The 12,313-nt window shown below is 39.9% G+C and overlaps 2 protein-coding genes across 2 annotated transcripts; one reads left to right on the top strand and one right to left on the bottom strand.

Annotated features, from left to right (window-relative positions):
• Positions 1 to 17: 17 nt before the first annotated feature.
• LOC146273517 (uncharacterized) lies at positions 18 to 1,019 on the bottom strand. The gene is made up of 2 exons (XM_084705205.1): positions 822 to 1,019; positions 18 to 647 (listed from the first exon to the last, which is right to left on the bottom strand). The coding sequence occupies exons 1-2, from the start codon at positions 954 to 956 to the stop codon at positions 24 to 26; spliced, it is 759 nt and encodes a 252-aa protein (XP_084561331.1). The 5' UTR covers positions 957 to 1,019; the 3' UTR covers positions 18 to 23.
• A 2,343-nt stretch (positions 1,020 to 3,362) lies between these two features.
• Positions 3,363 to 11,616, top strand: LOC146273516 (serine/threonine-protein kinase 35-like). Its single transcript, XM_084706031.1, has 3 exons — positions 3,363 to 4,061; positions 5,249 to 6,004; positions 9,127 to 11,616. The coding sequence occupies exons 1-2, from the start codon at positions 3,548 to 3,550 to the stop codon at positions 5,971 to 5,973; spliced, it is 1,239 nt and encodes a 412-aa protein (XP_084562157.1). The 5' UTR covers positions 3,363 to 3,547; the 3' UTR covers positions 5,974 to 6,004; positions 9,127 to 11,616.
• The last annotated feature ends 697 nt before the right edge of the window (positions 11,617 to 12,313 follow it).

Here is a 12,313-nt window from a genome sequence, read left to right as displayed (position 1 = left end):
TAAGATTATTAAGTAAAGTAAGTTCAGGTGGTGACTTGCTGACTGAAGAGACAAGGTATTAGGTGTCCATTTGATCTACCATATATCTTGAAATTTCGTCTTATAAACCCACCATACCTCTTTTGATTGTGCCACTTGATTCTTGGTAGAGTTCTCTGCAAAAAACCTCCATATCTTTTTTCTAAACTCCTTAGATGTATTTCTGCTAAAGAATCATTCATGTGTATTGGAGCGTATTGGCTCAACATCCTCTGATACCGGTCATCTTCATTCAAGCCTGAATTGTTTAAGTACAAATCATTTTTCTCTGCAGACTGAACACTGTTCAGTGGAGTGTCTGCCTTGGACTCTTGGACTCGTTTTCCCAATACCTTTGGTGTGTTTCCAGTTATATCTGTGTCTTTTTCATTAACCTTTTTCCTAATATCGGAATTAATTTTGTAAATTTTCTTAAGGAATCCTCCATACCGCTTGACTATTGTTCCAATTGATATTCCTTTGGATTCTGTATCTTCAGCATGTGTTGGTCCTTTCTCATTGTTGTTCTCTAATTCTTTCAACTCATAGGCTTGAACTGCTTCAGCACACTTATTTCTCTTTTGCTCACAGAGTATCCGAAGTTTCCCCTTACACACCAAGGCACATACCTAATGAAAACAAATAAAATACAAGAAACCACAATTAATAGTTTTGATGATTGTAGATAAAAAACAACTGTAAAAGAACCCCCAAGAGAATTTTTTAAAGTTCTAGTTATTAAACTTACACATTACTTTGAGAGGTAATTCTAAGTATGTGGACAGTTATAACAATAATCCTACCAGTTGGTTGAGGGTATTTGAATCTGACATGTCTTGAAGACAAGTAAAACACTGGGAGGAGCAGTCTTCATACTGTGTGGAGAGTTGCAAACTGAGGGAAAGCAGTAGCAATACTAGCACAGGGTAAAACAGCATGGTAAATGTTCTCTCTTCTTATCTTTGAAAACCTGAAAACAGAAAAACCCTTAGAATATAATACATGTATTTGTTCAATTAAGTAGTTACAGTCAACTACTTAATTGTAGCTTTTATGTGTAATAATTAATTTCTTACAAATACTGTTACATATATATACATACAGTATTTGTAAGAAATTAATTATTACACTTAACAGCTACAGTTTTTAAAAACGATTTACCTTCTCCGATGTATTATGTGCTGTAAGTATTCTCTGTTAAGAATGTTTAAGTTTATGCGATTTCCTCCCTTCCTCCTCAAAACGACTGTTCGACCCAAAAAGGATTTTGACTGGGACAGTTAGTGATGCAGTTAATTTATAAACCAACATTATCAATTAAGTATGCATGAGGTCTGTCCTTTCAGCCAATAGGAACTCTCTTTAGGTCTCACATGATTCCTCCTCAATCTCTTTTGCTCCCTTAAACACACTCTTTCTTTTATATACACACTATTGGCAGTTCTTACTTTTTGTGCCGTTTTTATATCTACTATTTCTACAAATGTTTTCTACGGTAAACTAGTTAACTACACTTATTCCAGCTTGTGTTCCCGATTCAATGTTGAGCTAATAGCTGTGTGCATGCTTTCAATGGAGATTTTGTAACACTAGTTTTCTATTATACCTCTTATATTTTCTCACGCATTTTCAATTGATATTCTATGAATCGATACGTAAAAAAAATAATCTAGACTGACATCTCATGAAGTCTGATCCATCCAGTACGCACTTCAGGGGTGATGTTATGTCTACTAAGACATGACCATGTCATTCAATGGAAGCAGCAAAGGCCACGAATTCCTTGTTAGTTTGTTAACATATTAAAACTCATTTTTAAGATATTCCCTAGGGCCTAGGTGGACTCTGGATGCTATTCTTTTTTATGTACACTGGGGGGCATAAAACCTCAATAATTTTGATTGGGTTAAAACATTAACACATAAGAAGTACGTGATGGTACTGGGACCACAACAAGAAGCTTGGTGACACTTAAAGGCATGGTAAGAAAGTTGCCGAAGCTAGCTATTTTAGCTTATTTTTGACACGATTCAAACCAAAATATCCCACCTCCTCCCTTCAAAGCCACACCCACAAAACTACAGTAACGAGTATTGAGTGGAGGGGCAGAGTGCGCGCAGGTAGGTAGACAGACATGTAGCCCGTCCAATCAATAGTCAGGGCACCTCTTAATGATTGGTTGCGTTTATTACAGTATTGCGATGCACACAGATGTCGGAATGACTTCATATTACGGTCAAACCTTTAGATATATTGGTTGCTATGAAGACGTGAAGTTGGGTAATGAGAGACGGTAATGGGACCACAGTATCACCTCTATGAATAACATTATATTTTAATGTAAAGTAACGGATATTAGTGCATACAATACCAGCACAATATGAAAAAAGGGAGATAGACTGACACAGCTATCTATGAGAAAATGTTTTAACTCTGATTCCATCTGAAAACCTAATCATGGTTCTTCCTGAAACTCAAATTTCCGATTGCTTCACATATTCTAGAACAAAAAGATTATTATTAAAACCTGATAAACAGTGTTGGCTAGAAGCTGTAAAATCAAACATCAAAACTCTTTTCACTAAAAGACTTTGTTACTAGACACTAGTCACAGTGGATGGCTTGGGACTGGTGTGTCAAGAATAGTTTGTTAATGAATGTCCTGTTCTTCCTGTACTAACCTGATTGCAAGTGGACTGTAGGCCTACTTGCCTTATACTTAAGTCAATATGATTTTTTTGTGTTTGACAATTAATAACATTTCTATGAAATTGTGTATTTAAGTTTATTGAACATATTTCTAGATAACTTCTCAGTCTTGGTTAAATAAATGACCTGTCAGCCTATTAATGTTGCTGTTAAATCCAAAATCGTATGTAAAAAAAAATAAAAAAAACTTTTATTATAAAAATGTATATTCGCTGCTATGTGACTACAATTACAAATATTATGTTCTTTTAAAAGGAACATATTTAGTGTGTAAGTCACCATGTGAATGTGGGTGATAAAAGTACTGTATTACCACTGGTGTGGTAACATCTCCTACGTGTGTTTCCACACGTGCATTCGGGACAGAATCGCAAGCACGTGAAGAAGCATGCTGAAGTGGAAAAACCATCAAGCACAACAGAGGGTGCCACATCTTACAATCATACACAATAAACTTATCTTTAACGAATATTTTCAACACCGTTACATTAAACAGTCTTGTTTAGTTTATCCTGCGGTTTGACTAGGTTTTTATATTTTTTTGCCGTACGCTAGCACATTACCATAAAAAATGTCAAGCCACTCACCGATCGTTCCACCCTTTATATATAATGGTACAGCCTAGCATCGTCCCCTTTCTAGATTTTTTCTCTTTGCAGATCTCGTATTCCTAAAACGTTAATCGTAGGCTATTGGAGGTTGGTCTTAAATCGAAAGAAGTAATTTCCGTCAACACCGTTTACGATTGGTTGGTTGAAGAAACCATTTAATTTACTAGTTAAAATTAACAAATGTGTGGCTTACAAGTCCCTCCGTTAACATGAATAGGCATACAGTCATGGATAGGGGTGATTACAGGCAGAGACGCACAATGAGTGCGCGAGATCGCAAAAGAACTGGAACTCAAGACACGTCGGAGAAAAGGGAAATTACAGACGTGCTCAGATCTCTGAGTGTGGGAAATACAGAAGAAAAAGATGTAATGGAGGACGACAGTTGCCTTCTCAAAAGTGGGAGCTTGGAGCACAGGGTCATGGCTCCTCGCTATAGCTTGCTAAGTGAGATTGGAAGGGGCAGTTATGGCGTGGTTTATGAAGCAATTGCTCGAAAGTCTGGGACCAAAGTAGCAGTAAAGAAACTCCGATGTGATGCCCCAGAAAATGTGGAACTGGCGCTGCAAGAATTCTGGACTCTGGCTAGCCTGGAGAAACGACACGAGAATGTGGTTCAGTTGGAAGAATGCGTGTTACAAAGAAATGGCATGGCTCAGAAAATGAGTCATGGAAATAAACGGTCCAAGCAGTACTTGCGTTTGGTTGAGACCTCACTGAAAGGTAGCCTAGTCTATTCTGCATTTCAGTTATAATTCCACAATTAGAACCCCCTTGCAAATACGTTTTAAATGTATGCCTATGTCGTGTTCACGTTCCTTACAGAGTTCATTTTGTATTATTTATCAGTGAGACTGGAAAAATGGTGCACTAGTTTTGTTCTCTGATGACGTAATGAACAAGTCAAATCACAACAGGGCATGCTTGAGATAACATTGACTGAAAATGATTGGCCGGGTGTAACTGAAAGTAGTAAGTCTGTTGCAGTTGGTCCTTGATATTGCCCTAGGTTTCTTCTGTTTTAATGATCGGCTGGTCATTTGTAAGCATTTTACCAAAAGGCCAGAATGTAGGCTGCCATGCGTTCACAATTACTAACGCAATCACAGTAGTTGCATACAATTACAAATAAAGTAGGCCTACTTCAATCCACACCACAATTCTCCCAAACATTCAGAATGAAATATCTGTGATCATTGAACTATCTTTTGAGTAGTTTCCGTTTATGTTGGGAAAATGTGCATATTTTTATAGGCCTTCATACAATATGTATACCTGATGGGATCAGTCAGGCTGCCTGATCCAGATTTATCCCCTCATTAGTCCTTTTAATTTCCAGAGTTTCTTATCAATGTCATCTCCTTTGAAGGTTTGCTAGACTAGGTTCTGCAGTGGGTTCTTGGGTGAACAACAATTGGTGTGTTGTTGAATAGGCCTCGAAGATTCACTGTCCTGTGCAGTGTTCTTGGGTTGTCATTGAAAACAAGATTTTGCCCGTTTGTCCTGACTTGCAAGGGATTAGTATTTTTAGAAAAGTCTGCTTGTAGTTTACTTGTACCTTCATTTCCAAGTCATACATTGCATTTACCTAAATATGTGCCTTCCCAAACAGTTTTTTCTAGTCAGCTTTTTCCTGGAAACAGCTGGGTAGTGTGATGGTCATGGAGGCAGCTGAAATAAGCTGAGATTATCCTTAGGTTTCTTTTGTGGTACTTTACAGATATGGGCAGCATTTATTTGCTGTGTGACAGACATTGTTTAGATATCTTTATCATCTGTGTTGATCAGGATATGTGACATTTTGTATGTAACAGATTGTATTGTAGTATCTGTTCAGATCATTTGACACTGTGTTGATGTGTGTAGTTTGTATGTCATGTTTGTCAATGACTGGTGTTTATTCATTGCAGGCGAGCGAGTGTTGAGCCACCCTGAGGAGCCCTGCTACCTTTGGTTTGTCATGGAGTTCTGTGAAGGGGGTGACCTGAACCAGTTCATCCTATCGCGACGGCCAGACCCACAGACCAACAACAGCTTCATGCTACAGCTCACCAGCGCTGTGGCGTTCCTGCATGAAAACAACATTGTCCACCGCGACCTCAAACCCGACAACATCCTCATATCAGAGAAGTCAGGAACACCAGTGCTCAAAGTGGCAGACTTTGGGCTCAGCAAGGTGTGTGCTGGTCTCGGGAGAGCAGGCAAGAACAAGGAAGGAGGGAAGGACAAAAACATAAATGTTATAAATGTCAATCAGTTCTGGCTGTCTTCTGCATGTGGCTCAGACTTTTATATGGCGCCCGAGGTGTGGGAGGGTCACTACACGGCCAAGGCAGATATCTTTGCCCTGGGCATCATCATCTGGGCCATGCTGGAAAGGATCACCTTCATCGATGCCGAGTCCAAGCGCGAGCTGCTGGGTACCTACGTCAAACAGGGCACGGACATTGTGCCGGTGGGCGAGGCGCTACTAGAGAATCCAAAGATGGTACTGAACATCCCCCAGAAACGCAGGTCCTCCATGTCAGACGGTGTTAAAAAGCTGTTGCAAGACATGCTGGCCGTCAACCCTCAGGACCGGCCAGACGCCTTTGAGCTACAGACCAGAGTGGACAAGGTCACATGTGCTGCCTAACCCCTGCTGTTGGCATCAAGTCCTTTTACAGGTAACTGTCTTTACTTTCCTGTCTTTTCCTTTCAACCCTGTTGTCTATGAACTCCCCCCCCCTCCCCCGCCATTAAAGATGCTAGCATATTGATGGCTAAAAAGGTCTAATGAGAGGTGATCAGTGTCAGTCAGAGGACCCAATATTGCAAAACGGTAACACCTGCATGCATCCATGCTGCGTTGCCATCTTTTTGACACTCAATTCATACATTCTTGTTGAATAAAACTCAGGTTGTCTGTTCTTAGTAATATTTTCTTAGTTGTTTATCCGTCAGTAGCCTTGTTGGTAGATAATGATGCCCTAAACTAAACTGTACATTGTTAGTTTCTGCCTGTGCAGACCAGTGATGGGCTACCTATGTGCTCCTCCCTGTGCATGCTGGGATACCTGTTATGCAACTGTCAGCACCCCTCTGCTCCAAGGGGAGGAATCCATCATCTGTCAAATGCCTGTAGTTAGAAGAGGTGGATTGCACATTCACAGGCTCCCTTTGTCTATATACTTGGGTGACTCACGTGTGGTTGATGCATTCTGGCACACTGTCAGTGGATTGTTGGAAGGGGATGTTTCACCAATGCCAAACTTACAGGTCTGTTTGGGCCTGTTTTTTTTATTTTTTTAATCTCTGAGGGTAGTCCCCTCTTCCCTTGTTGCCTGTCTGCCCACCCCACCCCTCCATTCACCCTCTCTCGCCATCCCTCGCTCCTCTGCCTGCACGTCTACCACACAGTGCTCCAACTGTTTCTACATTGGACAGATCGGCTTAGCATAGAGGTGAATCGTTCTACCTTTCCAAAAATGCCACTGTGCGTGTACGTGAGCCAAAAGTGCGCACACAGTATACACCCATGTTGACTCCACCCTGATGTGGTCTGTAGTCTAATGCAGGGATTCCCAATCCTGGTCCTCGGGCCACCCTGCCCTGCATGTTTGAGATGTTTCCCTGCTCCAACACACCTGATTCCAATGAATGGGTCGTTATCTAGTTATGCAGAAACTTGCTAACGACCATTCATTTGAATCTGGTGTGTTGGAACAAGGAAACATCTAAAACATGCAGGGCAGGGAGGCCCCGAGGACCAGGATTGGGAACCCCTGGTATAATGCATAGGCCATTGAGGTGTCTACAGTATGTTTTCATGGTTTCAAACATGTGCAATGTGTTAAATAGGTAAGTCTGCTTGATTACTATTATGGTGGATGGGCTAGTTGTACATGTGTCTGGTTTCCAAAATAGTAATTCTAAATAGACCCAGAGAAGTTATGTAATACAACATTTGTTGTATGAGCTATGAGCTGTGTCATCAACAGATTTGTGTGTGACGAGGAACAAATTGATCCCATCCCATGCAACAGCGCAACCGATGAGTCAGCAATGGCTATAAACACGTCAGCCCTTAAGACTAGGGAGATGAGATTATTATTTCCTCCTAATACCCTGTTAAACCGGTTACATAAATTGAGGGAACATTCAGGACACCCTTTCTGGCTAGGCCCATCTGGACAGTGCAGTGGAGACATTCACATTGTCCTCACAATGAAGGCATACAGTAGATAATGTAGAAATTCATTGTCCAGACACCAAGTGATGTAGAATAGACAACTCAGGCTGAGACTGTCGCATGGGGACAGAATGGAGTGATGAGCCAGGTCTTTAATGGATAATCACTGTTTCCTATGAGTGTCTTTTGTCAAAAAAGCTGAGCCACTTGCATTGAGTAGAAAGAGTTGGGAGCACCAGCACCACCAAGTAAAAAAAGTTAATGTTGAGCCCTGGAATGGGTTGTTGTCTAATTCTGCAGAAGCCTGATAATGACCATTAGAGTCAGGTGTGTTGGAGCAGGGACCCATCTAAAACATGCAGGACATGGGGTGCCAGAGGACCAGTGTCGAGAACCACTGGACTAATTGACGGTCTTTATTTGAATTTTGATTTAGGAAATATATTACAATATAAAATTATATTGGATAAGGAAATGCTGGGTAACACTGCTCTCATACGCCACACCTCCTCTTGACACACCTTTGAGATACGCAAACCTACCTGAGGTGGCATTAAAACTAACAAATGCCCAAAATGATACCCAGTGTACAGCCATGTGACCCAAAAGCAGGAGCATGGTTGTGCCCAACGTGTATTGACATCCAGGACCCCCAGGCACTCTCTCTCTGGCCCATATATCTGTCTGGCCTCAGCTGTTGAGTATATCTTTTTGGCATTCTTGGTGCTCAGACGTTGACCTACCCAACCAAAACCACATGATGCTAAGCAAGGTACCCCACGGAGACACTAACATCACAGCAGAACCAAGTTTAGACCTGGTATACCCACAACCCCTTGCCCCTATATGGTACTAGTACCATGGAAGGCCAGTAAAACATTTTTTTACCGGTACACAAAATAATAATTACAAAAAAGATTTATTTCTGCCACACTTTCAGTCCAACACATTGTAGGCTTGTTCATCTGGTTGTTATCCGTGCTGCGGTAGTCAGTCTGTGTGTGTGTTGGCTCGGCTGGCTCCAAACCAGATGGACGTCTGTAGTGCTTGCTGACCGTAGATGACTGGAACAGGCGAGGCAGCCCTTTAATGGGCTGCAGCAGAATGTAGCATCACTGCATTGACTCAGCACTTTAACAACACTTCAGATAGTTAAACCTGATTCAGCTAGTCTTGTCTGTCTGGCTCTTTTATTGCAGCATTTTGCTTTTACAACAACACTGTTGAAGCTCAATGCAGTATCAGCTTTGCTGCCTGTTTTATGTAAACTGTTCTTGTTCAGAGTTGAGCCGTCCTTGGGGAGAATGTAACAGTACCAGCTAAGCTAGTCTCTTGGTGGCACCAGTGTGGAGGAGCTCAGTGTTTGATTGTGAGCAGCTATTTTTGCTGAATCAAGAGCCTCTTTGTTTTGATGGCTGAGCCTGACCGATTTGAGCAGTTTTAAAAAAATATATAGCATTGTCTTTTTTATAGTATGGATTAAGAATCTTCGACATTAATTGAAATTAAGTTATTTAATTTGATACACAATAGCACATATTATGTGTTGATGCTGTTCTGCTGTTTTTTTGCTGATTTGTTCTCAAGTGTTTAATGCATTTTCTTTTCTCTCCCCAGATTTCATATTTCCTGGTTCCACTAAATCAGTGAAAGGGACTCGCAACTCCTGAAAACTGTAAAACGCCAATCTTAATAACTGTGAAGACAGCTTTTAACGTGACTGCATTTGAGACCGCAAATACGTTTTCTTTTTCTGTTTACAGTGAATCTTCAAAGATTTGAATACAGGGAATGCTTTAATTAGCTTGAGATTTTTTTGGATCAAGAAATAATAATGAAGACATGTACTTTAACTGTATTGATGTAACATTGTTGTTATATCTGCTGCTTGGCCTTGTTGGATTGAACACTGGATGTGTTTTAGTTGTGGCTCATCACCTGTCAGTGCCAGAACATGACAAGCCTCTGGCACAGTGTACAGACATGTAGCACACAGGGACTACATTCTTTACCGCATCATTGCTAGATATTTGACCGGTTCCTGTCCAGTTTCCCCCAACACAATTATATCTTTGAAAGGGAAGTCTAGAATGATGGCTAGGTGGCTGGTTTTAATCCCTGTCTGCTTGTGTGGACAGTTAAAAATGGGCACTCACTGCACTTTGTTAGCCCATCAGAACTAACTAGGAACAATAAGCCTAAACCGTTTGAGAGAGAAATCCAGTTAAGACCAGTGCCTTGAAAATGAGTTTACAGTGGAATTTAAATATTCAATCAATTTTATCTTAATTTTATACCTGCATTTTTTGAATTGGTCTAAATTGTTGACTGCAGGTGGGGGATATGTTGGAAAGTATGTGCAATTAGCCAGTGGATGCCCATTGCTATGTTGGAGTTGCATTATTACCGTAATGTCCACCTAAAGAAGATAGTTTATTTTAGACTTAGTTTAGACTAAACTTTACTTTTAATCATCAATAGTATAGGGATGTATCAATATAATAAAAACACTATAAACCCGTTACCTTATAATTGATTTGCCTATTTGTACACTTGAGTATATCAAATTGTTAATTTCTTTAAGAAATTACATGAATGTCTATAAGTGAAAGCAAGTATCTTGTATACATGGTATGTTGATTAGATATTTATATATAATTTGCAATCTTTAAGATAATTCTCACAATACCCGAATAGCCTTACTGTTCAAAGTTGGTAAAAAAAATACAAAAAAAAACTATCAGGTACAAATTGGTTTAGAAAATCATATTTTTCACAAAAAGGCTGTCATACTTTCCAAATGATTATCATGAAATGTTCCGTAGTTCGACTCTGATGTACAGAGTTAAATAATTCTCCCTGTAGTTTTTCCCCCCCTATTGTTTTGGATATATGTATACTGTAACTTGGTATGATATCGGAAGTATTGTGATGGTACAACATGTCCAAAACTGAACATTAATCGGCAATTTAATCATTGGAGTTCAACCCCCACCACAGAAGGTCTACAATCACATAATTTATTTTATCTGCACTACAGTCTTTCTGTCTCCCTTTTGGTTTTTAAACTTACCTTTTGACCAACTTTAGAGTCCTACTACCTCGTACCTCGCTATGATTTTCTATTATTGAGCCATTATGTTTTTTTTCAATCATTGTTGCTTCTTTTATTGGCAACCTAGTTTTGTGTTCAGTGTTTTTCCCAAGACATTATTAAGTGCAGATGAGTGAGACATTTTACGTCATTGCATAATATTATTGTCAATGGTTGCTTGACATGTATGGACATTCTGTGAAATAACTAAAGATAAACCATGCTATTTCTTCTTTTTTTTGTCTTCTGGTTGATCATGTGCAAGGGTGTGTAATATTCAGCCGAACTTTGCCTAAATGGAAGACTATTCACCTGTGTTTTTTTTGTTAATCTTGTGTTCTTGAGTCAGAAATCTCTACCTTTTTTCTAATACAAGCCAGCTTCATGTCTGTATTCATCCTTTGAACTTGAGAAAGAGAATAATGACTCCAATTTCTAAACAACATAAAGCAGAAACATCTTATTTTAAAGGAAGGCTTCTGCTGTTAAACCTTTAACTTTTGATTTGATAACCCTTGTATATCTATCCTTTTTTTCGAGTGATAATTATTATGCTTATGTCTGTGTGACCTTTAGAAATGTTCACTACTCCTACTGTAGGGACACTGAATGGTTCAAACACAAGGTCCAAATGTCTATGACAGGGTACCTGTATAGAAGCCCTCACAGCCCATGTTCTGAAACAGTTAAACAGACTCTGTTTGGTTTGTCCTTGCTGGTGGTCAGTTACCAACATTTGGTGTTGGTTCCCTCCAATCAAACTATAATTGATTGCCCTCTATAAGATCCTTGAAGTCATTATTGGGTTTATACAACACTTTCTATGCAACTGTCTTTCATTAGAAACACTGTAATGAGCAAGTTATTTCATTAGCTGTTTCTTTCACATCCAATGAGAGAAAACCCACTGGTTTGTCTGGGGGACTACTTCAGCAGAATTCACTGTGCTTGGTTTAAGAGCTACAGATGCTTCAGCTCCGGTTCAGTTAAATAAAGTTGAAAACTAAAAGTTATTCTGTTTTTGTTGTGAATAATAGGAAGTTTGCCGTCAGTAATTCTAGGTCATAGTATAAGTGCAATTAGCCTGGCTGCGAGCCAACTTCTCCCCGCCCACAAAAAAATTTGGTCGGGAAGTTGGGTCTGGAGTGTCTCGTATTGGGAACAACTACATAAAACCAGGATCTGGGCGGACCAATTAAATTGCCAGGGCGGGCTTACGATGATGGACAGATGACTAACAGTAACGTAATCAACAACGTCACAAAAGAGCCCTTGGGTTGAGTCACAGTGCGTGTCCACTGCAGCGACGCGAATCGCTTGCCATCGCTTGCCTTGCCACAGTTCACCACGCTCGGGGGCGTTTCAAACAGATTAATGTAGAATGTAGTTCTCTAAAGTCACTGTTGTAGTTGTCATGGCCAAGTGTGCAGACTTGGGTTTACGTAGTTGCAACATCGATCAAAATACAACTTGTTTACAAAATATAAAACTGTTTAATACTGTAGACATACACGTTGACATATGTAAAAAAACGTTTTACTCTATATTCCTCAATCTCTGCTAATCTGCCGATACGATAGGGAGTTTCAGCCCGGCTAGCTAGCTAGTTAGCACAGAACGAAGTTACGTAATGTGACTAAACTGAATTTGAAAGTACAAGCACCCACAACTTCGGCAAACCTTGCGCCGCCATGCATCGTTTTTTTGTAT

The sequence above is a fragment of the Hypomesus nipponensis genome, chromosome 9 (assembly GCF_054491055.1).
Source record: "Hypomesus nipponensis isolate SF chromosome 9, ASM5449105v1, whole genome shotgun sequence".
NCBI classification, from domain to species: domain Eukaryota; kingdom Metazoa; phylum Chordata; class Actinopteri; order Osmeriformes; family Osmeridae; genus Hypomesus; species Hypomesus nipponensis.
Note: the sequence above shows the minus strand (reverse complement) of the source record. Positions and strands in the feature narration are given on the sequence as shown.

Coding starts and splice junctions, on each gene's coding strand:
- LOC146273516 (XM_084706031.1), top strand. CDS start 3,548: ATGAATAGGCATACAGTCATGGATAGGGGTGATTACAGGCAGAGACGC. Junction 4,062..5,248: donor GGTTGAGACCTCACTGAAAG/GTAGCCTAGTCT, acceptor TATTCATTGCAG/GCGAGCGAGTGTTGAGCCAC.
- LOC146273517 (XM_084705205.1), bottom strand. CDS start 956: ATGCTGTTTTACCCTGTGCTAGTATTGCTACTGCTTTCCCTCAGTTTG. Junction 648..821: donor CAAATACCCTCAACCAACTG/GTAGGATTATTG, acceptor TGTTTTCATTAG/GTATGTGCCTTGGTGTGTAA.